We start from the raw sequence: 27,685 nt of genomic DNA, 5'->3' as shown, positions 1-27,685 counted from the left end.
ACACAAGCAAATTAAGGAGCCGAGAGAAAAAAAAAAAAGAGAGAGAATCAGTGATTGATTCTTTCATATTTATGTCATAACCTGGACGAATACTATTTAAAATGAACACCGATCAACCACGAGTGTTTACTGTTCAGTATTTTCTGACTCTTTAATTTAACTGTAGTAAATAACAGTATTTTAATGTAGTCTTCATGCTTGTCCTTTTCTCATGCACCAGACAGAGCAGACAGTAATTCTCGGCTACATAAATCTTAGCGTAAAAAAAGTGTAACAAGTCTTTTTTTTATTTATTTTTTTAAAAGATTTTATATACCATAGATCCGCTAAAAACGGATTATTAAAATATTAAAACAAAGTCACGCATTACTTTCGATTAGCCTAAAGTTCCATGCTGTTTGTGATCTTCTTAAATGTATATAATTGCTGTAGATAAATTTCTTTAAATTATTTTGTCAACACGCCTTTTTAAAAATCTATACAATAATCTAAACTAATCTGCGTCGCAAACACACAACCCGACCAAACACAACATAACAGGCTACAGTGTTTTATTCCAGTTAACAATATTCGGTATTGAGTCTGTTTCATGCACCCTTATTTTTCACTGGTAAGATGCTTTAGTGGGCTGTTTATATCTGTAATAATTAAGATACAATCGTATTCGTTCTGCAAGCCATACTAAATGGTGGCGGCTTTCAAATAAACGTCAGAATGCCTATAAAACTGTAAAAAAAAAAAAGGCAGGGTGAGACAATTTAAGGGGAGACGAAAAAAAAACAGAAATCAAGTAGAGCCTAACCAAGGAAAGACAGACAAACGCATATGAAGTATTTATATTGCGTATAACTACTTTATTTTGAGATTTGTACAAAGGAAACTACAACATGGGAAAAAGTCATATTAATGAAAACTGTATTAATGAAAACGATTTTATATCGTATGCTTGGGCGAACCCCTCGAAAATGAACAAATCAAAGTCAACAATAATTAAATTGTCTAATAATATTTCCGTTTTTAAAGTTTTTCTAATTTTTAGATTTTTATATATATAAGAAAAATATAACAAAGAGCAATTCCTCTGTACCAAACCTGGAGTATTTTATATATAAAGGTGTTGGTGTGTGAATAAAAAACACAAGCATGTGCTGAATCACAAACTTACATTTGAACATCTAAAAGTAGATACAATGCTTTTCTACAGAATGTTGGGAATGTTTTGAGCTACTGTAATTTTCTAAAAATGTAGAACAGTTTTTAATAAACTAAATACATTCTTTTGATCATAGATCAAATAAATATAGACAAATGAAGCCTTCCTAGCCATAGAAGCAGCAAGCAACCCACTAATTGGAATTGTAAGTATACAGCTATCTATCCAGTTTTACTAACTGATATTTAGGTAATGTAAAATTACATTCTCTTTACACACAAAACAGCTCATGTTTATTGAGCTTTTTTTTTTCGGATGTTGAGATTCATGTTTTTCCTTCAACTGACCCATCCAGCTTGCTGACAAGCCATTTATAATCCCTCTGAAATAAAAAGCTTTGGGATGTGTGACAAAGTTTTCTTCCAGCGTCTAGAGACCTCAGAGCCTAAAGGGAGGAAAGAATGTGAAAATGACAGTAAGGAATTTTTTTACCAACTCTTGTTTTATTTATTTATTTTATTTTATTTTTATTTTTGGGCACAATTGTCAAAATTATGCAATACAACACAAAATCAGCTCTATTTTTACTTTGTTAAAGTGTTTGAATACAGAACAGAACTGAATTCTCTGCCCTCACAGACTGATTTTTTTTGCATAATGTATACTTTTTAATAATAGTTTGGTCATAGTTTTTTCTGGTCCACAGTGGTATCACATAAAAAAATAAATAAAAACAAAAAAACTTTCTTAATTCTCTTGAAGGTTTAACAAGTATCTTAATTTGTTTCACACTTCACTTACCTGCAGTAGTGAGTTATGTTGGCTAAATACACACAGAGTGGCCATAGCCGCCCGTCGCACTGCATGATGGCAATCATCACAGGCAGTTTGGAGAAGTAAGCATGGCGTATCTGCACCGAGGAGTGCTCTATCCCCTCCACTGATAGCAGCCAGGTTACCCAAGGCCCCACAACAGTGCTGTCGAATGACATTGTCGGCATCTGACAGCAGAGATACAAGGGGAGCGACTGCTTCTATGGCAACCTCCATCCATATGTCTCCCTCACTGTAACCATTCTTTCCCTTTGAAGCAGAGCTGGAATCTCCCTGAAGCCCTTGTTTGATGCCTTCCGTTCCTGGTATCCTCTTCAATTTGCCTTGAACCGACAAGGCATTTATGTCTCCCCTTTCGCTCTCTGTAGTCTTAAACCTCTGCAGGCCTTTACTTGAAACATTAAGATCAGTTTTACCAAATAGGCTTAGCCAGTTTCCCACAGCCTTGCAGGCCATTCTACGAACCGATGGAGCAGGATCACACAGGCAGCTCAACAGGTCCTGGAATATTTGTGGATCAAAGCTCCAGCTTGGGTCAGACTTTGATTCAGTGATGACCTGCCTAACACCTGAGCCCAGGTGGCCCAGCAGGCTACAGCAGGCAGCTCGGATTCCATCATCTTGGTGATGCAAGGCAAGTCGTAGTTGGGTGGCTTCCACGGGAGGAAAGCAGCAAGACTGACGGGTGAGATAACGTGTTAGTTGGGAAAGAAGCATAAGAAGTTCCACTGCACATCCAAAGAGAATTTCACTTTGTAGCAGTACAGCCAATAGCGAATTTGCCGTTCGACCCTCTACCTGTGGAGATGCGAGTTTTGCCGTGGAGACCTTGGAGTGACCTCCATTTCTCCTGTGATACTCATTGCTTCTCCTTAACTCATCCAGACTGTCCATAAGCCAGCTGATACTGCACCCTTGCTGAGCAGAGAGAACTTGGAGATGGCCTGCAGAGCTGCCACAGAGTTCTAAACTGTCCATGAGCTCCTCTATACAACCACTTTGCTGCTCTAATCTCTCTCTAAAATGTTTCATGCTTTGTTGCTGATATCGCTTGCTTTTTGGCTGCTCTCTTATCTCCCTTAACTTGTCAGTCTTGTTTTTGGAGAGCTGGTGTTGAGCCTTCAGCAAATCCTTTTTGTTCTTAGATGTATCTACATTTCCTTTAAGGTCTACCCTCTTCTTAGACTGATCACCTTTGATCTGATCTATCTTGTGTTTTTTAGTGGTTCCATTGCTCCTAATTTGCTCCAAACTATGCCCAAAGTGGTTAAGGTGATTCTGAGTTTGGTCTGTTCTATTGTCTGAGCTTTCTGTGCCATAAGGGAGGAAGGCAGAGGCCTGGGCTGCATTGATGAGGCATGAAGCAGTATACTGTGGGTCAGATAATAGCAGACGATTTAAAAGACACAGTGGAAGCTCCACCAGGGCAACGGGAAGAGTTTGAATCATCTGACCAAAAAGACAAACAAGCAGAATATATATATTTATTACATTTGCAATATTCCACTGGACACATCAGCAATCAAAACCTGTGATTAAAAGGAAAGCTTGAAAACTATGGGAGTATAGCACATAAAACCATACCTGTACTAGGCCAGCCACAATATTTGAACTTTGATACGAATGGAGGATAGACACTATTTTTTCTAAGGGCAAATCCAGAGAGAAGGGGATGCAGAGAAGTTGACAGCTCATCATTGATAGACTGTTTATTTCTGAGTCACCCCAGAAAAGGCCACTCTCAAGCAATGCAGTGCTGCTGCAAGGTATAAAATGATAAATGTACTTTAAAATCTCAGCTAAGAGATCAAACCTCAAACACTAATATAAAAAGCATAGTGTTATTAATGTTCAAAACCATGGTAAGACTTTAAAGGCCCTTTCACACCAAATGAGAAATGAAAAAGCAAGACAAATTGTAGATGAATGGCCTATTCACACACAAGAGCGATTATTTATGAAATGAAACACTGATGGAACATTAAACTAAAGTAAACTCACTTGCAGTTTTTGTATGGTGGCATTTAATCTTTGAAGGCCAGCAGCAAAAGCATAGGTAAACAAAGTTAGATTAATTCCATAAAGTGCTGGGGAAAGAATTTAATTATTACAGGAAATCAGTCTAGTGTCTTTATAATACAGTACATGCACATACAGTATATTTTACTACAAGTATAGTCCAAACAAATTGTCGAACCCAACTCTTTGCAAACATTTTTGACATAAAGGAACTGTGATGAGTTAACCCTAACCGGACTACAATAAAAATCATAAAATTAAGCATGATTATTTTAACCTTTTCCACAGCCCTAGTTTTAATCAACAGGTATTTGATAAAAAGGGAAAAGGATGCAATTGTTAAAGATTTGTCATTTTCATGGCTGTGCAAAGAATAAAATTAGCCATACCCACTGAAATTATTATTATTTTTTTTTAAATGTTTATTTGCTGGCAAATGTTTGCACCAGGTATGGATAGCTCCATAGGAATGCATTATTTCTATTCAAAATCTTGCACTGTATATTTTGCGTTTGGTGTGAAAGGGCCTTAAGATAATGTTTGAGGCTTAGCTCACCAACTGGTGGTGAGAAGGTGACTGAGGGCCGAGGAGCAGTTTGTGGAGAGATCTGACAGTAGAGCCACAAAGTTGTATGTATCACTGGAGAAAACTAACAAAGCGAGAGACAGGAACACGTACAGACCTGTGAGGAAAAGAGACAAACGTGTGATTAAATTACATGCATTTTAAATCTGCAATTTATAATTACATTAATAAGGCAGTGTTATTTGGTGTTCAGTACCATTAGGAGAGAAATGGCATCTCTCAGAAGTTGTGTTTTCCAGTGTGGTGTTTACTTTAGTCCACAGGGAGGGCCAAAGTTCTGAGTCCTGAAAGTCAAGCAATGAGCTGCTTTCACACTTTCATCAGTGGGAAGAAAAAAAATTGTGATTAGACAGCACATTAACACAGCACAGATTTTAGGAGAATAAATCAGAAAAGAATTACCTCAGACAGTCTGTAGAGAATCAGTGACAGAAGACCATCATACATGCCCCAACCTGCAGGTAAAGGGTTGTGTGCCTATGTGAAAGAGAGGTAGAGAGCAGTTGGATGGGCACAGAAAGACAGATGGAGGAAGGGAGGAAGAGAAAGAGAGAGAATGGGGAATGACTACACTCGATTTCATCAGTGTGTTCTTAAAGCCCTTCATCACATCAATGACATGAATTACTCCAGAGTTAACCCTTATTCACAGTATAAATAATGGAACTGTACCTCCTCTGTGTCTTTCAATATATTCCCCAAAAAGGTGGTAAGCCTTTCCAAACTGATATTCACAGATATACTGCGGTGAGTGAACAAGGTTAAGACTGCTGTTGCCAAAAGCTGTAGGAGACCACAAAATCACAACTGTAATGCAAATGAAACCAGACATCCTACCATCATTGAACTTGATTTTTCCAAAGTGTTTTTGACAAAAACTAAAGAGAAAATCTTTCTGTTAGAAAATATTACCGCTGAATGTTTTGGGTCTCGGCAGAGGAATACGGAGATAAATAGCTGACAAAGATCCTCAGCTCTGGTGAAAGAACATTTTTCATACAATAACAGATTAATATTTCACTAAATGCCCAGCAGCAGTTAGAAAAACAACAGCCTAACAAAGAGCCTTTGTTCTTCAATTACCACTTAAACATTCTTTCACTTTAAAGAAGTAACAACATTTAATGAAGTAATGAAAGTGAAAATAATTTCAGTGAAATATAAAAGGCAAATGGGACACATACCTCCCCTTTATCTCCCAGTCCGGACTCTTTTCCAGGTACAATATGAGCATGCTCATCAGATCTCCCAATACTATCTCACCCTGCTCCTCCTTTAGCAAATAACAGCCAGTCAAAAATAAAGTATGATAATCACTATGATTGTGTTTTACCAATATCCTATGTATGCTCTTTTTTTTTCCTTAAGATTTTTCACTTTTGAGAGGAATGACTTAAAACCCATAATATTCAACAGAACATTTTTACTTGTTACTGTGCTTTGACAAGCTTCAGAGATCATCCTGTTCAAATGAAACTAAATCTTAAATGTACGGTTTATTTTTATGAGACCTTCTAGTTTCACCATGTCATCTATAGATTAGAACAGATGTGAAGATGTGATACTGTATCTGCATTATTTCTTACTTGCATTAAATCTGGAATGTTCAAAATGTCCTCAGTTAGGCTGAACAGCAGATGAGGCAGCTCCAACTCTTTGCCCACTTTTTCAATATCTCCAGGCTGACAGCTCTGAACAATATTCTGGAGGACTTTCAGTAGCTGTAGAACTGAAGAGGCCTCTTCGCCCTTCCTGACCAAAAGCTGGACAGATCATTGGGTCACTGTCTTTAATACACTAATCACATTTGCTTAGCCTTTTCAAATAGCTACTCAACATTTAACAGACAGGGTTCCCACTCCTTCTGACCAAAGAATTGGCATGACTCTTCCAGTTGTTTGTGATTACTTGTTAAGGATTATTAAGAATGTCATTAACCTCTTCAACTCTGCGGACCTGCTGGCGGTTCCAAAAGGGGGCTCTGTTGTGGAAAAAGTATACACTTAAAATGTTTAAGTCTCTGTATACATAAGTCAGACATACAGTGGTGGCCAAAAGTTTGGAATTGTCATGAATCCTGCCTTTGTTGTTCCTCCCGCTCACCACCAGAGGGCTCCATCACCTGGGGATTGATCTTAACTCTCTGAACTCCATTTCCCATAATCCCCATACCGGTCACTGATTACCTGCTCAGCTGTTTCACATTTACTCAGCTATTTAAGTCTCATACTCACTCTCTATCATTGCCAAGTCTTGTTTTGCCCTGGCTGACATTTCTGAGCGTTACTTGTGTTACTACCTTGCCTGTGTATGATCCTGGACTGTTTACCCTGTTTTGACCCGTTGCTGCCTGCCGACTGTTACTGCTTTGTTTACGTGGATATAACCTGTGATTGTCTGCTGCCTGCCCTGATCTCTTGTCTGTTTATCATCTACTCTCTGGATTGCCTTGGATATTACTGTTGCTGGTGTTTGACCCCTACCCGTCAGTATTATTACGTTTATTGTTATTAAAAGCTGCACATGGATCTCAACTCCGTTGACAAACCGATTCAGCAGCTTTTCTGCAACTCACCACCGAGGTCTCAGCGCAAGCGGATATATTGGCCGTACACCACCAACAGCTTGACCGGCTGACATCGTTAACAGAGGAGCTTGTTGAGACTTTGCAAAGCCTCTGTTTACAACACCAAACCCTTCAGCTTCTTCATCTAATCCAGCGCCTTACCCGCCTCACCTAGCACATTCACCACTAACCCACGCCTTGTCTTTCCTGAGAAATTCAATGGGTCACCAGTTAAATGTAAGGGATTTCTGCTCCAATGTTCTCGGTTTGTTAATCAACATCCCACACTATACCCCACTGATGAGAGCCGCATTTCCTTTGATTGTTCGCTGCTTACCGGTAAGGCGTTGGACTGGATTACAGCGGTGTGGAATGGTGACAGAACAACATTCCCTTCGTTCAGTTACTTCCTCCAAAGATTTCGTGCTGCATTTGAACATCCAGTAGGAGGCAAATACACTGGAGATCAACTGCTTTCTCTTCATCAAGGTAATGCTCCATGCCATGTCACAGCCACGCCTCAGCCTGCTCCATGCCATATCACAGCCACATCCGATTCCGCTCCACGTCATGTCACAGTCAAATCTGAGCCATTGCTCAAAAGGCCTTCACGGCCCTTGTCTTCAAGTTGAAATATCCGTCACTGATAATGGTGCGTAGGGCCACGAAGACCCTTTCCCACGGCCAACGAGCCGACGGCCACGCCTGCCACGACCAACGAGCCCACGGCCAACGAGCCGGAAGCCTCGTCTGTCCCAGTGCCTGTGTTGCCAGCCTCGTCCGTCCCAGAGCCTGCGTTGCTAGCATTGCCAGCCTCGTCTGCCTCAGAGCCTGCGTTGCCTACTTCGGCCGTCCGGAGGAGGAGAGGAAAGGCTTCCGTTTCCAAGTCTCTGCCAGTGTTCACGACCACAGAGGTCGTTCCTGAGACTATGCCCATGTTCACAACCACAGAGGTCATCTCCGAGTCTCTGTCAATGCCCATGATCACAGAGGTCGCTCCCGAGACTCCGCTCATGTTCAAGACCACTGAGGTAATTTCCCAGTCATCCTGGACTCTTAGCCTCGAGTCTGCCACGGCTCTGCCTTCTACGGTTTCACCCCTCGAGCCTGCCATGGCTCAGCCTGCCACGGCTCCACCCCTCGAGCCTGCCACGGCTTCGCCTTCCATGGCTCCGCCCTCAGAGTCCTCCATGGCTCCAGTCTCCAATCTGGGGTCACCACCCAGACCTCCTAACCCTGTTTCAGCTCTGTGGTCGTCAACCAGGTTTTCTGATCCAGTGCCTACCCTGAGATGGCCTCCTGGGTCTCCTGGCCAGCCACCTGATCCGCTCTGGTCTTCTGGGTTTCCTGGTCATCCACCTGATCTGCTCTGGTCTTCTGGGTTTCCTGGCTGTCCGCCTGACCTGCTCTGGTCTTCTGGCCATCCGCCTGACCTGCTCTGGTCTCCTGGCCGTCCGCCTGGTTTATTGTTATTAAAAGCTGCACATGGATCTCAACTCCATTGACTCATCATTACAAGAATAATGTACAGATTTTGCTGTTTCGGAAGGAAATTGTTACTTTTATTCACCAAAGTGGCATTCAACTGATCACAAAGTAATCACAGTATATAACAGTACAGTACAGACAGTACATAATCAATGTAAAAAAACAGCACTATCACTATTTGAAAAAAGTCATTTTTGTCAGGCCCCATTTCCAGCAGCCATCACTCCAACACCTTATCCTTGAGTAATCGTGCTAAACTGCTAATTTGGCACTAGAAAATCACTTGCCATTACATCAAACACTGCTGAAAGATATTTGAAGCTTAACATTGTCTTTGTGTTTGTTTTTTTATTTGCCACAGTATTTAATAGACTGGCATGTCTTATGGCACTTTTCCATTGCATGTTACGGTTCAAATCGACTGCTCGCTTTACTTTTCTGAGCTTGCTTTTCCACTGCAGTTTAGTGCAGCCTCAACGTGGGTGGAATTATAGGCTGATCATCATAGTTGCGTCACCCCATCCAGCTCTCGATGGATCCTCTCCTCGGCTACTAACGAGAGGAACATCTGCACCTCGTTTATTGACCACGCCGTGGTTTTGCGCACAGCCATTTCTTTTTACAATTCGAAAGGCATGTGAACAAATGATACTGCTATCGCTGTTGCTAACTTTAAAACTAGCGGGTTGATGTCCCGTGTCGCAAATCCAGTGACGCTGGTAGTGACAATTCTCTCTGACCAATCAGTGATCTGCAGGGTTTTGACGTCACATTTAGTATCGGCTCGGCTCGCTTGGAACATCGACCCAGGTCGTTCTAAAAAAAAAGTTCCAGGTACTATCTACAGTGGAAAACCCCCAAAAAGCGAGCAGAGTCAAGTCGTACCGTGCAGTGGAAAAGCTCCTTTAAGGTCATTATTAGGCCAGAAATGGCACAGCTGTTTTTTTTTTTTTTTCTCTAGAAACTCGTCAGTCAATCATGGTTTTGAGGAATGAAGGCTATACAATGCTTGAAATTGCCAAAAACTGAAGATTTCATACAAAGATGTACACTACAGTCTTCAAAGACAAGGACAACTGGCTCTAACAAGGACAGAAAGAGATGTGGAAGGCCAGATGTACAACTAAACAAGAGGATATGTACATCAGAGTCTCTAGTTTGAGAAATAAACGCCTCAAATATCCTCAGCTGACAGCTTCATTGAATTCTACCCGCTCAACGCCAGTTTCATGTACAACAATAAAGAGAAGACTCAGGGGTGCAGGCCTTATGGGAAGAATTGCAAAGAAAAAGCCACTTTTGAAAAAAAAACAAAAGAAAAGGTTAGAATGGGCAAAGAAACAGACATTGGACAACAGATTATTGGAAAAGAGTGTTATGGATCTTAACCCCATTGAGCTTTTGTGGGATCAGCTAGACTGTAAGGTGTGTGAGAAGTGCCCGACAAGACAGCCACATCTCTGGCAAGTGCTACAGGAAGCGTGGGGTGAAATGTCACCTGAGTATCTGGACAAACTGACAGCTAGAATGCCTAGGATCTGCAAAGCTGTCATTGCTGCACATGGAGGTTGAGAACTCTTTGAAGTAGTTTAAGTTCTGAACATTTCTTTTCAAATTTTAATAGTAATTTTACATGTTATTAATGTCCTGACTATACCTTGTGATCAGTTGAATGCCACTTTGTTGAACAAAAGTACCAATTTTTTCCATAGGAGTAAAATCTTTACATTATTCCAAACTTTTGGCCACCAGTGTATGTGATATCATTTGAAAGCTTAGAATCTGAAATTTTCATAGAAACCATCACTTTGCACACATGCATTTATGTTACATAAAATAACAAAATAAGGCCTGAAACCATGTCACAAATTAGAGCCACCTATAGGTCATGTGGTAGAAATATTAATATGAATATAAAAGTCTTTCAAATAGCACTTAAATATACAAATCATATCAAATTAAAGCTCTAATTCTGATTCTCATATGATTTTTGAAAAACTGCAGGCAGCAGCCCAAAAATACCCCAGAGTTGAAGAGGTTAAAGAGACTACACTCACAAAGAGCAATTCTTAGTCGATTAAATATTTAAGAGCTGAGCGTAGCTAAAAAAAAAATTACATTCAATCTAAAATTTCCATGACTTTGTAAGGTTTCATTAATTTCCATGATTTTTTTCCAGACCTGAAAAATCACAATTTCAAAATTACCTGATATTTTGGGGGTTTCCATGACAATGGGAACACTGAACAGTAAAACATTACCTGGTTCTTGGCTGAGAGAAGCTTGGTCTTTAACTTCTGAAGGATGGCACTGTTAACAGGGATCTGATCAGCAAATTCAACCAATTGCTGCCACTCATAATCACTGTCAACATCCTGTTCCTGTCATGGATTTAGCAGGAATGAGGACCCAAATGCAGGAATGAGTGAAAAATAAATGATTTTATTATACAACAGAAAACAAACAAGCAAAACAAAACTCTCACAGGGGAGAGGAAACAAAAAAAAAAAAACATAAACCAGAAAAAGATATAAACAGGAACCGACCGGAAACAGGAACATGACAGGAACAAACAAACAAACTCACAAAACAATCTGACAAATACAAGAGGGAAGAGAGCACAATATATAGAGGCAAAGCACATGAGGAATAGGTAAAGGCAATTAACATGATGAGGACTAGACAAGAGAGTGAGGCCAGAGGGAATGAGGAGGCGGGGTCAGGAGAGAGCATGGCTAACACAAACACAGACACAGCCAATTGCTCATACACAGGACAAACACACACAGACAGAAAACAGACAGGGACCACAGAGGAAATAAAGCGGGATCATGACAGTTCCTAAAATGATGAACAGAGCAACATGTAGTGGCATAACCATGTTACAGCTACACACAAAATTTACCAAATTTACACACATTTATGAGCTTGGAGACTACTAAACTGCGCAAAATAAAAAAATAAAATAAAAACTATAAAGGTGCCTAACTAACTATTAATTGTAAATTATTATAATAAGAACCTAGATTGATCAATGGTACAAACCTCACTGTCCATCCTAACAGATGCCAGACTGGTCCGTGCATGTCCAGAACGCTTCAGAACTTGCCGGGGTCCCACCTCTACTGAAGGGAACTCCCTTGCATAGTCTTTACTGATCTGGCCTTTACACGGAGCTGAGAACACCCTAAAAAACAAAAGGGGAAATGGGGGAGAGGGACATCAGTTATTTAACACTTAGACAAAATCATTTAGACAAAATCCACATAAACTGTATTTGTTAGAGCTGTGTGTGTAAGCTGCAAGTTTACATTTAAACTTGACATAAGTGTGTAGTGTGCAATTAAATTTTACATTCGTCTTAGGTGTGTTTCCACAAGTATTTTCAGGTTTTTGGATCAATTAGTCAGTGATTTCATGATTTGATTACTCAAGATACATTTGAGTTGCACACCAAGACTTTCAACTATTGTAGATATATACAGTCTTATAATTAATTAGTTAAAAAAATCTATATATTTCACTGTCTCAGTGGCACTGTTAATAAGTTGAGGTCCTCAGTTTTTAAAATTAAAATTCTAGATGGAAATACTACCTGGTAACACTGTTGTCATTTGCTTGATGCTGATTGGTTGCTGGCTGAGATGAATTTTGGTACACTGAAAAGGTGCTGCCCAATGAGTGGCCAGTGTTAGGGGCCCCTACAGCAGAAGCTGTCTTACAGTGAGGCTGACTGGTGCATGCAGCATTTCCACTCCCAATCTCCTCATAAAACGAGACAACACAATTTTACTATTTTACTTCCACTTACAGTAATGGATTCTAACGCTCATCTTGGTTGATTCCACAAGCTTTCCATATTTCATAATATGGAAATAAATAGCCAAATTTGCACTAATCACATCAACAACATCTGCATCACTGTAATTTGCATTGATAGTTAATCTTACTTAAAGTACAAGAATCAGACATAATACATCTATAAAAAAAAAATACAAAAAATAAATAAAAAAAAACACCTCTCAACACAGAAAAGTAAAAAAAAACAGCTGTAATGTTAGTTTACCAGTCTGTTGTTCCTCTCTTTCTCTCGAAGCTCTCTAGCTTTGCGTAGTAGTTTGCCCTCTCCACTGTGTGCCGTTTTCTTCTCTGCAGCCTGCTGTTGTTTCAACGCCTGCACGTCCGGGCTGGGTGGTATCGTGAGGGGGTTGCTCGAACCCTCAACTGAAACCACTGTCCAAACAAACAGTATGACAGGGCACAATTTCAGACAAATTCCAACTATCGCATTCTGAGTTGTAGCATAAAATTTTTTCAAATGATGCATTAGAGTAAAAGGGTTTCGATATCATAACATAACAGGGTTATTATAGTTAGGGGTTTTTAATTTATAAATAATTTATTTATATTTTATATTCCATTTGTCATTCCAATTTAGTTTAGTTTTCATTAGTTTTTAAACGTTGTCTGTTAGTTTTCATTTAGTTTCTAGTTTCAGTTTAGTACATTTTTATTTTTAGTTTCAGTATTTTATGGCTACCAAAGCTAAATTGTTTACTGGTATCAATTATAGTGTCTAACCACATAATTAAATTTCTCAAGCCAGTCTTGTTTGACCTCTGTCTAGTGATATTTTCATGTTTAATTAATGTAGATTGTAAATGTTTCAAATTGTATAATATAGGGTGAATATGGGTAAAGTGGGACAGTTAAGCTTGATCCCCATTATATCCATATGGATTTCCTTAAATGGTTACAATAATTACCAAAATAATCTTAGTTTTTAATCTTACTTAATAATCTTAGAAGTAAACAGTTAACTTTTTGAGGTTTTAAACTGATGATTTTACATCGGGATGTATGGCAGAAGTCATTTCATGACCACCGGTGGGAAAAGCAATGATAAAGAAAATGACAGAGAAATTTGAGGTTAATCTTGTTAAGGTTCTTAAAAAAATGAAAAGGTTCATATATTGTGTGTAAATGAAACATATGATGATCATTGATGTGAAAGTGTATAAGAAAAGGTACAAAATGAATTTCAAATAATTTGTAGATATTTTCTATAGAATCATTTTTTCCTCTGTCCCACTTTACTAATGCTGCCTGAAAAAAATCTGGGATTTGATCATTAGAGGGTGTTCAAAGGTTCTTCTTCCCAGTATTGTGTATTTCTTCAATTTTTCTTTGACTAAGGTAGGAGACATCCTAAGTTTTCTATAAAGGTATAATGTCCAGTTATGTGACATTTGGATCATAATTAAAAGCGCCAAGAAATGTAAAATTTCCAAAAGTGTCCCACTGTACTCATATTCAACCAACTGTGTATCAAAAACTAAAACTAAAATTAATTCAAATAATTTACTTTAGTTAGTTTTGGAGTTATGAAAAAGTATTTTAGTTAAGTTTCAGTTTTTTACAATCATTTAATTTTTTTTACTTTGATATGTAAATAGGTGTATATATTTGCAGTTTATTCAAAATAAATAGTCCTGTGGGGTGATAAATTAAATAAAAACAATTATATTTAGTCCCTCAATTAATTAAAGACTGCAATACCCCATGTACAATACATATACACAAAACTCTAGGACATTGCTGTCACTGCTTGACTTGTTCTGTCAACTACCACATACTGATGGTTTTTGTAAAATGTTCAGAAACACTGTTCCAAGTTGTTTAAGCTTAACTGGTTTGTCTGCAGAGATGTTTACTAAGAACAGATATTTCCATATAATGATTAAAAAGAAAAATTATATATATATATATATATATATATATATACAGGTGCATCTCAATAAATTAGAATGTCGTGGAAAAGTTCATTTATTTCAGTAATTCAACTCAAATTGTGAAACTCGTGTATTAAATAAATTCAATGCACAAAGACTGAAGTAGTTTATGTCTTTGGTTCTTTTAATTGTGATGATTTTGTCTCACATTTAACAAAAACCCACCAATTCACTATCTCAAAAAATTAGAATATGGTGACATGCCAATCAGCTAATCAACTCAAAACACCTGCAAAGGTTTCCTGAGCCTTCAAAATGGTCTCTCAGTTTGGTTCACTAGGCTACACAATCATGGGGAAGACTGCTGATCTGACAGTTGTCCAGAAGACAATCATTGACACCCTTCACAAGGAGGGTAAGCCACAAACATTCATTGCCAAAGAAGCTGGCTGTTCACAGAGTGCTGTATCCAAGCATGTTAACAGAAAGCTGAGTGGAAGGAAAAAGTGTGGAAGAAAAAGACGCACAACCAACCGAAAGAACCGCAGCCTTATGAGAATTGTCAAGCAAAATCGATTCAAGAATTTGGGTGAACTTCACAAGGAATGGACTGAGGCTGGGGTCAAGGCATCAAGAGCCACCACACACAGACGTGTCAAGGAATTTGGCTACAGTTGTCGTATTCCTCTTGTTAAACCACTCCTGAACCACAGACAACGTCAGAGGCGTCTTACCTGGGCTAAGGAGAAGAACTGGACTGTTGCCCAGTGGTCCAAAGTCCTCTTTTCAGATGAGAGCAAGTTTTGTATTTCATTTGGAAACCAAGGTCCTAGAGTCTGGAGGAAGGGTGGAGAAGCTCATAGCCCAAGTTGCTTGAAGTCCAGTGTTACGTTTCCACAGTCTGTGATGATTTGGGGTGCAATGTCATCTGCTGGTGTTGGTCCATTGTGTTTTTTGAAAACCAAAGTCACTGCACCTGTTTACCAAGAAATTTTGGAGCACTTCATGCTTCCTTCTGCTGACCAGCTTTTTAAAGATGCTGATTTCATTTTCCAGCAGGATTTGTCACCTGCCCACACTGCCAACAGCACCAAAAGTTGGTTAAATGACCATGGTGTTGGTGTGCTTGACTGGCCAGCAAACTCACCAGACCTGAACCCCGTAGAGAATCTATGGGGTATTGTCAAGAGGAAAATGAGAAACAAGAGACCAAAAAATGCAGATGAGCTGAAGGCCACTGTCAAAGAAACCTGGGCTTCCATACCACCTCGGCAGTGCCACAAACTGATCACCTCCATGCCACGCCGAATTGAGGCAGTAATTAAAGCAAAAGGAGCCCCTACCAAGTATTGAGTACATATACAGTAAATGAACATACTTTCCAGAAGGCCAACAATTCACTAAAAATGTTTTTGTTTATTGGTCTTATGATGTATTCTAATTTGTTGAGATAGTGAATTGGTGGGTTTTTGTTAAATGTGAGCCAAAATCATCACAATTAAAAGAACCAAAGACTTAAACTACTTCAGTCTGTGTACATTGAATTTATTTAATACACGAGTTTCACAATTTGAGTTGAATTACTGAAATAAATGAACTTTTCCACGACATTCTAATTTATTGAGATGCACCTGTATATATATATATAATTATATATTATCCCTCACTCAAAACTCCATCTGCAACAAAAGGGTGATGAAGCAGGTCAGGCCATGAGAGCCTCTTCTTGGGGTCTTTCATCAACAATCCCTTCAGAAAACTCTACATTAAGAGAAGACAAAAAAGAAACAATTTAATTGAAGTCTAGCACTCCTTCAAAAGCATCCATCAATTAATTCAGTATTATACACAATTTATGGTAATCAGCAACAGTAGCTTCGCTGTAATTAACAAACAGTCATCTTCTTATAAGTACATTAAATCAGTCAGCAGGACATTCAAAAACTGATCCATAACACAGAAAACTACATTGATTACATTGAAGTCTAGCACTCAAAGGAAGTCTAATGAAATGTATTGTTGCTATAGTCAGTTCAAATTCTAAATCAAATTCAGGATAATCCAGTTTAAAGTTTTTGATGTGGGAAGTAAACTACTTAGTACCGTGCAGTCTTGACTCATGTTCTCTGGCCATTTTACTGGGTCTCTCACTATAAGCTTCACCAGGTGAAAGATGGAGTTGGTGTAGAACGGAGGCGCCCCCGTGTGGAGCTCATAGAGGATGCAGCCCAGAGACCAAAGGTCAGTTGAGTGATCATAAGGTTTCTCTTCCACAAGTTCTGGAGACATGTAGAGAGGTGTTCCCTTAATGGAGGTCAAGACCAATGTGGACACACTCATGGCACGAGCAAATCTGTGAAGAGTCAAGGAAATATGACCCCACTATTCTGTTAGAGGTCATTTTGACATGGAAATTGTGTATCCGCACATGCTAACACCTGTTTTAATTATTGTTTTCACTCAGGATCAGTCTTACACAAGCTGCTTTTTAGCATCTAAAAAGAAACTAGAAACTATGTGTTACTAAAGTTATTTGCACTTGCACCTATTGGTAACACCAACCCAAAGTCACAGAGCTTTACTACTCCTCCTTTTCCCAGCAGGATGTTTTGTGGTTTCATGTCACGGTGCAGAATGCGATGGGAGTGTAGATAATACAAGGCAGAGACAAGTTGGCAGGCTATTTCACGCACCTACACAAACCAAACACAATGTGTAAGCATGTTAGTATGTGAGTGTAACATACTAACATGCACAAGAGTTAACAGGTCTGTTTTTGAGTGAAACTCCAGAATATCACCAAAGCAGAGACACAAAAGTACTGTATATATTTTCAAAAAATACTTTTCTTTCAAGCTAAAATGTTATGATGTTAACTCTAATTTGCATAGAGTGCAACAGTCTGGTTCCGGAAGTAAAACTCCCATAAATTTTTTCCATAGATTAATTAATTTTCAACAATACCTTACAAACCTTTAAAGACAGACCAACCTTGAGGTCCGAGGTTGTTCATCGATGGTATATGCTTCTGCTGAAGCCATCAGTCTGCGTTATTTCAACTTCATTATTTGAAAATCGTCTTTGATAGCAGAATTAATGGTAAACAATAAGGATGTCATAAAATATATCGATTATTGATAGGAACGTTATTTTATCTATATATTTTTGAGGCATCAATATATTAAAATAGTACCACATTTAAATTAGAAGCCCAATTTGCATGCTTTCCAATTCACTCAGTTTGCCTCTGTTTAACAGTCTGGCGTAATAGCATTGGGAGACCACAAGAGGGCGATATATCATTTACTGAAGCCGGTCGCGGTCACGATCACACACACAAACACAAACACACAGGACGAGCTGAAGCGGCACAGATGGCAGTCCAAAGTTACAAAGGTTTTTGTACTTCAAGAGTCACGTTGATGAGTTTGCAGGTTAGTGAAACTGGTGTAACTGCGCAAGGTTTATTATGCAATTTCTCTGTTTGTAGCCATTAATAGGTCTTTCATTCAAGCCGTCAACCCACAAAAAGACATACTTGTTACTGAAAATACATTGTTTAGGCTCTATGAAAGATATTTTACACAATATATTATCCAGTTATACTAGAGAAAATAATCTTTGTCCTTTGATAATAATTTGGGTAGAATTTAATGGAAAACTATGCGACTTGCGTTCCGTGACACTTCAGAATGTTGAAGCTGAGCGTTGGTGGTGTGTGCGTACCTTTGTAGAATATAAATTGTTTTGAATTTTAGAACGCGTCCAGTGTGGGACCCCCTTTAATTAACCCTGCCGTTCACAGTTTACCAAAGTTGTGTTGAGAAATATATCTGAAGAGACAAATGACCCAAGTTCAGCCATGAAACTCTATTAGGCGCAAGCTGATATGTTTTCCAAATGATATTCAGTTCAGCCCAGTGGCTTGCTCACATGTGACATGTTAAGCCAATCGGTTTACTTGGCGTAATCTGATTGGTTCCTTCAGGTCTATTCAAGGAGCCAATTAGCTCGCATCTCTCTCTTTGTGTAACATTTAAATAGCTCAGTCTTGCAATAGCAGACCACTGCAGCACGCTGAAAGAGCTTTGCTCTGAAACCCACCTCCATCCCAAGTTCCCACCTGTCTAGGTCTGCTACGGGGGATTTAATGTATGCCTAATTGTGCAGCAACATGTCTTTCATGCTCGATGCAGCATGTCTTTTGCAGCGTTTTGTGCAGCAGCAGAAGCAGCATGATCACATGCTGACTCCGTATGTTTATTTACTAACAGTAGCAAGTCTCCGAACTTGCTCTGCAGCAGCAGCATAGCAGATCTAGTCCGTCAAGACCAAAATCTTATCTAAATGCCTCACCTACATCAACATACCAAACATTTCCGAGAGTTGAAATGGCTGAAAGACAATTGTGCAACGAGTAGCCCTATTTATATCTGGGGAAAATAAATCTCGATAATCATCTGGAAAATCTTCAGATTATTGATGATTGAAAAAGGCATTGATCCCAAGCCTACATTACCCATGGTCCAGCAGAGAAAGATTCACCAATCAGAGAACCGCAGCCAATAAAGCCGGCAAAATGTGCCTCGGAGCGACTGCCCACTCCCATGGGATTGTAGTCCGTGCCCTCATGAAAAACTGTAAGTCTTGAAACCTTTTGTCTTTTTGTCCAATTTTAAATACATTTTTGCCTCAAAGTAAAATTTGTGATGTTGTGATTTACCTCAGAGCTGGTTGGTTTGGTTCATGGCTTACAACTCTTTTGGAAAAATTAATGGGAAAAATACTTCCGGAACCTGGCTGAATAAGTGGGCAGGCTCTGTTGCTCTCTACTGCATGTTTTACTTAGTTTGAAACGGTGAGGCAATTATTATTATTTTAAATACAATTAGGTTTAAATGGTACTCTGCATTTAATAGCATTTAAACAGATTAGAAAGATAATGTATAACAGGTCCTAGATAGTTCTAGTTCCAAGCCCCAACAATAACAAATTCATCAGTAGGCATGAATACAAATCTACTAGATTGAATTGTCATTTACTGTAGAACAATGTGACTTTGATAAAAGTATCATTTGTACCTGACTCTCAGGTAAATTCCCATCATCCTCCAGGATCTGAAACAGCTCGCCCTCTGCATACTCTGTCACCACCACTACCTGCCAGAGGAATACATGCTCTAATAATTCCACTGACACCAATTCAGTCCTATTTTTTAAGCTGTTCCCACAGCTACTTTTTCAGTTACACATTTTATGGAACGATCAACGAGACAAGCTCAGTTTTTTGTACCAATGCCAACATCCTAACGTCTGAATATATCCTACATCTTGGCAACAAGAACTATTCCCTAGTGATTTGAATGTGAAAATTGTTAACCCTGACAGCTATATTTCATTTCAAGCAGCCGTTATACTGGAAGCACCAGGTTATAGGAACATAGCTGCAACAGTGGGAAATGTAAAATGACTTGAGAGTTGGTCGTGACAGTCATACCTCCTTCTCTGTCTCAAAGCTGTCTAAAAGCAGCACTATGTTGGGATGTTTGAGCCCCCTCATGATGTCAATTTCTCTTTTCAAACTGCGCAGGTCCTTCTCTGAGCGCCCAACTTTTGGAATGAACTTCAGAGCCACAACCTACAAAATAAAAAAAGTGACGTCTATGTTACTCAGTGAGAGAGAGCACCTGTTTCTAGAAAGGTGAATTACTGATTAACATCTTAGCCTGAGGGGGGCTGTGCTGTATCTGGGAGTGCACAAACACAGGCAGCTCACCTGTCCGCTAAACTTCCTTCGGCCTTTATAAACTCGCCCGAAAGACCCTTCCCCGATAACCTCCAAAATATGATACTGATCCATCATCAGCGACGAAACCTTGACCCAAAGGAATAGTACGGTGACTTCAAGTGAGCTTGTAAAATAATGTCAGTCTTTTTAAAAAAGTTGATGCGCACATAAATTACATTTACTTAGGTTTATCCCCATTACTAGTTTATCATTTATGGCAATGGGACAACTGAATGGTGAAGAAAGCATGACAGCCCTATCAAAAATGGACCAACTTGAGTAGCGAGTGGCTAAGCTAGTGCACGGTTTGTAAGAGATGGATTTTAGCACCCTTAATGCAAATTCATAACAAGCACTATTTATCGTTTCATACCCCAAAGGCTCAAGTGAACTCTAAAACAAGTATAAATATGTCACTTTAAAAACGGTCTCTGGAAAGAAATACGATAATATGGTAAACGCAAAACAAACTTCGGAAAGTTTGACGTACGGCGCTGTCCAGTGGAACAAAAACACAACGCTCCTAGCAACACTGCGGCTCAGAAATAGAAGCCCATGTAGAAATAACTACAAAATGGAAAACTTATTTTGAATATTATATTTTTAAATATACATTTACTTCGTCTTTATTATTTAGGTAGTTTTTATTACTTGATACACGTATGACTTATAAGAGTTAAATGAACCGTAGTAGGAGAGATTAGAACAGGCTATGTGTAAGTTTCCTCGTTCAGCCCTGCCGCCGAGGGGGCCTTAACTTAACAACGCAGAGGCGTCCTAGCAACCCAACTCCCCTCACGGGAGCGGGCAGGACGTTTCTTATCTTCATAGAACAATAATACAGGAATATTCCGGGTTCAATACAAGTTAAGTTTAGTGGACAGCATTTGTGGCGTAATGTTTATTACCACAAAAATCATTTCGACTCGTCCCACCTTATCTTTAAAAAGAAAAAAAACGAGGTTATAGTGAGGCACTTACAATGGAAATAAATGGGGCCAATTTTTGGAGTGTTTAAAGACAGAAATGCAAAGCTTATAATTTTATAAAAGCACTTACATTTAATTCTTCTGTTAAAACTCGTGTATTACTTGAGCTTTAAAGTAGTTTAAATCATCGTTTTTGCGGCAGACTTCTAAATTACTGTGAAAAGAAGTTTTATGGCATTACATCATTATGGCAACAAAGTTGTAAAATAACTTTACAAAGAAAGGGTTAGTAAGTGATTTTATTCATACTAAAATCGTGTTAACACGCATATGTGGCTATACTCTTTAAACAGCAAGTATTTAAACATTTACCGATTGGCCCCATTCACTTCCATTGTAAAAGCCTCTCTGTAACCCAGATTTTGGCTTTTTTTTTTTTTTAAGAAGGGACAAGTCGAATAGTTTTTTTATGCTAATCAATATTATGCCACAAATGCTGTCGATTGAGCTTAAAGGAATATTCTGGGTGTAATACAAGTTAAGCTCAGTCAACAGCATTTGTGGCATAATATCGATTAGCATAAAAATAATATTTTGACGTGCCCCTCCCCTTAAAAAAAAAAAAAAGCAAAAATGTGGGTTCCAGTGAGGTACTTACAATGGAAGTGAATAGGGCCAATTTTTAATGTTAAAATACTCACTATTTCAAAAGTATCACCACAAACCATAAACAATCTGCATGCTAATGCGATTTTTTTTTTTTTTTTTTTTTTTTTTTTGCATGATAAAATCACTTGCAAACCTTTTCTGTGTGAAGTTATAGCCAATTTTACAACTTTGTTGCCATGACGATGTTGTCAACAAACCCTAAACCCCTTAAATGACTGTAAAAATTACTATTTACACAACTTTTCAGCTCAAATAATACATGTTTTAACAGAAGAATGAATGTAAGTGCTTTTATAAAATGATAAGCTTCACATTTCTGCCTTTAAACCCTCCAAAAATGGGCCCCCATTTCCATTGTAAGTGCCTCATTGTAAGCTCGATTTTTGCTTTTTTTTTTTTTTTTAAAGAAAAAGGGAGAAGTCAGTTATTATTTTTTTTTATTGGTGGTAATCAACATTATGCCACAAATGCTGTTTGAATCCGGAATATTTCTTTAAAGATACTAAATGAACACTTAATTTCTATTATATTATATAAAGATGACACACTGTATTCAAGCAAACAAAGTTTATTTTTTTATATTAGTATTCCTGACAAAAGACTACACTGTAACATGCTTGTTGGTTTAAAAAAATGCAACTTGCATGGCATCATCTTCAATCGATTTACGATCCTCACCTTCTGTAAGTGTTCTGTGGTGCTATTAGTGAGTTTTATTTGTGCCCAGTCAAGATATAAGATGGTTTCGTACAAGTTATCGGAAATTAAAAAGAGCATTGCTTCCAATTCATTCTAAATTGCCAGGACATTTAATAGGCAAAATAAAGGCAGAATTAACTTGTTGAATCATTATGGAATATGAACTTGTTTTATGACTTCTTGTGGAGGTCAAATTTACCATGTGTATTCACACACACACGCACGCACGCACACACAAACACAACAGTATTATTCATGACTATAATCTCCTTCTATGTAAGGACAGAGAGGCTGTGTAATCACAACTGTCCGAACAGTCCACAGTCCATGTAATGTATCTTAAAAGCTTCTATCTTGACATTTAAGCCTCTTAAAAAGCCCTCCTGGTCTCATAAGACAACCAGGAACCAGTTCCGTCATCTTTAGCCCAGGATGTAGTGTCACTGAGAGACACCACTCCACCACTAGCTTCTTCTGAGGTGACAGGTGTTATCTTCACCACAGCCAGATCTGCAGGTGTTGTCATGTACGGCGGGCAGGTATAGCTGGGGGCCGAGGTGTAGGAGGCTGCTGGGAAAGGAACATCTTCCAGAGGCTGTAGAGTGTAAGGCTGAGAGCTGGATGATATGGAGCTCCCACTGCGCCCTGAGGATAGACGGTAAGGAGAGGAACCACCAGAGTTGGGCCCTCCCAGGGATGTTGAGTCTGCCACGGGGGCTGGACCCTCAGGACATATGACTTCTGGCTGACTGGCTGGGTCCTCAGATGGCTGATCCCATGGGTCTCTCTGCACCATAGAGGGGAAAACAAACAGAGAAACTCCATGTTAGTTCTTAATAAAGGAATAGTTCACCCAAAAATAAAAACTAAAAATCTGTCATTATTGACTTATCTTCCTATCTTTCCAAACCTGTATGACTTTCTTTTTTCCTTGGAAAACAAAAGGTGAATTTTTGAAGAATATCCTGGCCACTCTTTTCTATATAATGAAAATGAATTTGAGATCTGGGACAGTCAAGCTCCAAAATGACAAGCATCCTAAAATTATCATAAATGTGTTCCATACTACTTGTGCGCTATATACAGTGTGTGCATAATTATTAGGCAAGTCAGTATACTTATATTATTTCCAAGTTACTATTACAAAGCAGAATTATTTTCAAGTGATATTTAATTCTTGATGAGGGAGGATGTGGCTTAAAGCAACTAAGAACAGGTATTCAGATGTGCATAATTATTAGGCAGCTTTCTTACTACAGGTAAAGTGGGCAAACAAAATAAAAATGAAAAAAGATCTAACTAAAACAAAAAAAGTCCAAAAATATTGGAAGCCTATCTGAAGGATGCAACACTTTGTTAATAATAGTCAGGAGAGCCACAAAAATGTGTTGAGAAGAAAGTGCAATATTAACTACAACAGATTTAAATGTGAAACGACCAGCAACCATTTAGCTTCCAGCGCCACCAATTTTCATACCTGTAGTAAAGTAATTGGAGTCTCCAAAAGTACAAGATGCCAGGTTCTCAGAGTCTTTGCTAAGGGGAGGATGGCTCAAACACGTCCTCGAATGAATAAGAGTCCCAAGCTGAAGCATCAAGATTGGGCCAGGAAATACCAGAAGACTGATTTTTCAATGATTTTATGTCCAGATGTGATGAGAGTGGCTCTTGACGGACCATATGTTTGTTAACATAGCTGGATCACTAATGCACACATGATATGGGTTCGGTTCAGGTGCCAGCTGGGGTAGTAGTTAATGATGTGGTTGCTATCATTAATGATGAGCTTGTTGGACCATTTTGGGTTGCAGATGGACAAAAAAAATCAACTCTGAAAACTACTGCTAGTTTCTGGAAGACACTTTCTTCGAACACTGGTTCAAGAACAGTTCAAACATATTCAAGACGACCATGATCTTTATGCAAGATAAGGCTCCTTTAAATTTGTCTAAGTATTCCAATGCTTGGCTAGCTAGAAAAGGCTTGAAAGGTAACTGAATAATGACTGGCCCCATTCCTCACCTGAACTAAACCAAACTGAGAACTTGTGGGCCCTCTAAAATGTGAGATTTGCATTGAAGGAAAACAATCCACATCTCTGAATAACATCTGGGAGGCTGTGGTGGCTGCTTGAGCTAAATTTGGTCGAGAAAACATCAAAAACTGACTGAATTAATGGATGGAAGGTTCATGAAAAGTATTGAAAAGAAGAGTGCTTTTATTGTCCAGTGAATATCTTGAAATGCCCAAAATGTTACTTGGTAATTTTATATATTATTTTACATGAGTTATTTACTAAAACCTACTTTTTTTTTCTGTTAAATTGTAAGGTTAGAGGAGAAAAAATTAAAGTGTCACCTAGTTGCCTAATAATTGTGCACACTAATATTTAAGAAAAATGCTGCAACTCCCCTGAGAAACACAACACACTTTTTCTTTAAGTATTAAATTTTAGTACAAAATAGGAATCACTGACAGCATTGTATTTGTTTAATAGTAAAATTAATAATAAACAATACTAACTGCCTAATAATTCTGCACGCAGTGTATTTTAAGTCTTCTGAAGTTTTACAAAACCTTTGTGTGAGGAAATTAAAGTTGTTAAATCTTTCAATTAATCGGTTGATCCAGTTAAAAAAAAAAAAACATTCTATTTGTTGATATGTCTATTTGAAGTCTATTTGTTCATGACTGATCCAGTTCTCGAGTTCAGTTTACTGACTCAATGATCCTGTTTACATGCACTTAAAGGAATATTACAGGTTCAATAGAAATGAAGCTCAACTGATGGCATTTGAGGCATAATGTTGATTACCTCAAAAATTAATTTTGGCTTGTCCATCCTGTTCTTTAAAAAAAAAAGCAAAAATCTGGGTTACAGTGAGGCACTTACAATGGAAATAAATGTGGTCAATCCGTAAATGCTAAAATACACACTGTTTCCAAAGTATAGCCACAAGACGTAAACAATATTTGTGTTAAAATGTTTTTAGTGTAATAAAATCGCATACGTATTCTGTGTAAAATTACATACAGTTTTACAACTTGATTACAACATACCGCTGTAAACACTAAAACCCCCAAAGATCCCCAAAAATGATGATTTAAGCAACTTTTCATATAATATAAAACAATAATACACATTTTTTAACAACATAATTAATATAAGTGCTTTTGTATAATGTTAAGCTTCACATTTCTGCCTTTAAAACCTCAAAAAAGTGGCCCCTTTCACTTCCATTGTAAGTGCCTCATTTTAACCCATATTTTTTCTTTTTTCTATACTTTTTTTTCTATTCCTTTAAGAAAAAGGTTTATTCCAGAGTTTTTGCAGAAAGTGATATTCTGAAATGTCATGTAAACACAAATGTAATTTTCCTTACGTCGCTTAAGGGAGTAAGATAAAGAGGTTTAACACACCTACAGAAGATTTCTATACAAATTACAGTACAGAAAGAAGAAACAAAAAACACATGCAGTCAACTAGAACACACCAATTTAAAATATCAACTACTGTCCCTCGCATCCACATATGTGCTCAAGTATGATGGGGTAATCCCGGAGTATGGCATTAGAGAGAAAAACCACTATTGCAGCAAAAAGCAGCTACATGCATGCAACTGTGGAACATTTGGAAATAAGGCAAAGAGGAACAAAACATTTCGAAGTCTTTCTAGGATACCATGTTCGTTGTTTACAAAAGCATCACAGGAAATTTACGCTATAGTATATCCATTTTGCCATGGAGAAATCTGCCAACTGACTGTATGTATAAGGGTGTAAAGAGTAATTCGCTAACACATTTCATGTACTGGTAAATTCAAACACCACTTTTGTGCCTTAAGCAGCTTTCTCGCAATAAACAGCTTTCCGGTGTTCATGTAAACAAACTCAATGATCCTGTCTCAGTGGTTAACAGGCCACTGGAGAGAAGATTATCAGTGAATAATGACTTAAATTTAGGTTTCTTCCTCAAACAAAGCTATCATATGATACTGTATATTTAGAAGACTTGAATAATAGTTGTATGCCCCACTTTGATGATACTTTTATAGTGCTTTTTTGTAATTTTGGAGCTTGACAGCCCAAATTTATATTGAAAAGAGTGGCCAGAAAAAAAAAAAAAAGAAACATGGAATAAAATCATGCAGGTTTGGAATGGCATGGGGGTGAGTAAATTATGACATAATTTTTTTTTATATAATTATTTTTTTTTTTTTTGTGGTGAACTATTCCTTTAAACTAATTAGTATCGTTAGAAAATAATATCAGGTTGTTTGAAGTGTGAATACCAAGAGCAAGTGGGACGATGACTCTCCAGACAGAGAAGGCAGTAGTGCTGGTAGTGTAGATGGTGGAAACAGCGACCCTCCACTTGTGGCATATGAAGTTGGCACTCTGTAATCTCCATAAGAATCAGGAGTGTAGTAGCTGTCAATGAAAGCAGGGTAACTGGAGGGATAGTCGTACGAGAAGGCCTTGCTTCCCAGCGCTGAAGAGTAAGTGTCTGCAGGGTACTGCTTCATGGGATGGCAGAGCTCTGAGTCTGGGAGGAAGGATCTTCTCATACTGTAGTAACCAGGAAGCATATGAGACCCTGCATGAGGAAGCAGGAAATTTAGTTAGCTCTCTGTATACCAGTGAATTAGCCCTAAATTAGTATTAACGTGAACACAGTGAAGATGGACTCACCTGGCATTGTTACAAAAGCTGGCTGAGAAGAACTGGTGCTTGGCTGAAAACCAAACAGTAAGAGAGTCATTACTGACACCCTCGCATTGTGTCTTTGTGTGTATGTGTTTCTCATAAATCACTCAAGAAGACAATGTGTAATGAAACAGACAATGGATGAATCCCTGCAAAGTAACTGCAATGAAAAGTTAAGAGAGAGACAGAATCCCTGGGTGTGCTGGCTTGTATTTTGTCTGACTCAAAGTCAGAAGGAATAGGGAGAGTAAGGCAGGAAGGCTGAAGTTCTTGCGCTTGTTCTGTTGAAAGCCAGGCAAATCATGTGGGAGGATATTTGAATATGATTTGCCAGTGTCACAATAGTGCTACCCCCCCTTACTCCATGTGTACACTTCCCTCCGGTAGAGTGTGTACTCTTCTCATGCGATTTTGCCACAAGGATCTAAAGAAATCATTGGATCACTGGGAATATACCCCAGCTGACTCTGCAACGAGTAGAAGAAGAATGCTGTGGAAAAAGTTAATTTGTTTAGT

At 38.4% G+C, this 27,685-nt stretch overlaps 2 protein-coding genes across 5 annotated transcripts in view; both read right to left on the bottom strand.

Annotated features, from left to right (window-relative positions):
• Positions 1-833: 833 nt before the first annotated feature.
• LOC127424848 (serine/threonine-protein kinase 36-like) lies at positions 834-20,656 on the bottom strand. 2 transcript variants are annotated; one of them, XM_051670340.1, is made up of 20 exons: positions 20,154-20,656; positions 19,875-20,015; positions 19,460-19,537; positions 16,941-17,071; positions 16,482-16,731; positions 16,046-16,139; positions 12,713-12,879; positions 12,242-12,408; positions 11,692-11,833; positions 10,908-11,027; positions 6,179-6,355; positions 5,777-5,865; positions 5,505-5,568; positions 5,265-5,375; positions 4,995-5,069; positions 4,789-4,906; positions 4,563-4,689; positions 3,572-3,746; positions 1,955-3,436; positions 834-1,598 (listed from the first exon to the last, which is right to left on the bottom strand). In XM_051670340.1, the coding sequence occupies exons 1-20, from the start codon at positions 20,238-20,240 to the stop codon at positions 1,479-1,481; spliced, it is 3,915 nt and encodes a 1,304-aa protein (XP_051526300.1). In that variant the 5' UTR covers positions 20,241-20,656; the 3' UTR covers positions 834-1,478. The 2 variants fall into 2 exon arrangements, with proteins under 2 accessions (XP_051526300.1, XP_051526309.1); XM_051670349.1 differs by having other exon boundaries at positions 4,789-4,876.
• Positions 20,657-22,217: 1,561 nt separating this feature from the next.
• The window catches only part of LOC127425016 (POU class 2 homeobox associating-factor 2), a 66,318-nt gene continuing 60,850 nt past the window's right edge, over positions 22,218-27,685 (bottom strand). For 2 of the 3 annotated variants that reach the window (XM_051670607.1, XM_051670617.1), the window contains exons 3-5: positions 27,155-27,197; positions 26,755-27,059; positions 22,220-23,249 (exon numbers count right to left, since the gene is read on the bottom strand). In XM_051670607.1, coding sequence (XP_051526567.1) covers positions 22,833-23,249; positions 26,755-27,059; positions 27,155-27,197 — 765 coding nt within the window. In that variant the 3' untranslated portion in view covers positions 22,220-22,832. Of the gene's footprint in view, positions 23,250-26,754; positions 27,060-27,154; positions 27,198-27,685 lie in introns of all 3 variants that reach the window. The other variant, XM_051670598.1, reaches the window with a different exon arrangement.

This window comes from Myxocyprinus asiaticus, chromosome 3, assembly GCF_019703515.2.
Source record: "Myxocyprinus asiaticus isolate MX2 ecotype Aquarium Trade chromosome 3, UBuf_Myxa_2, whole genome shotgun sequence".
In the NCBI taxonomy this organism is placed as follows: domain Eukaryota; kingdom Metazoa; phylum Chordata; class Actinopteri; order Cypriniformes; family Catostomidae; genus Myxocyprinus; species Myxocyprinus asiaticus.
This window is presented reverse-complemented; position numbering and strand designations above follow the sequence as displayed.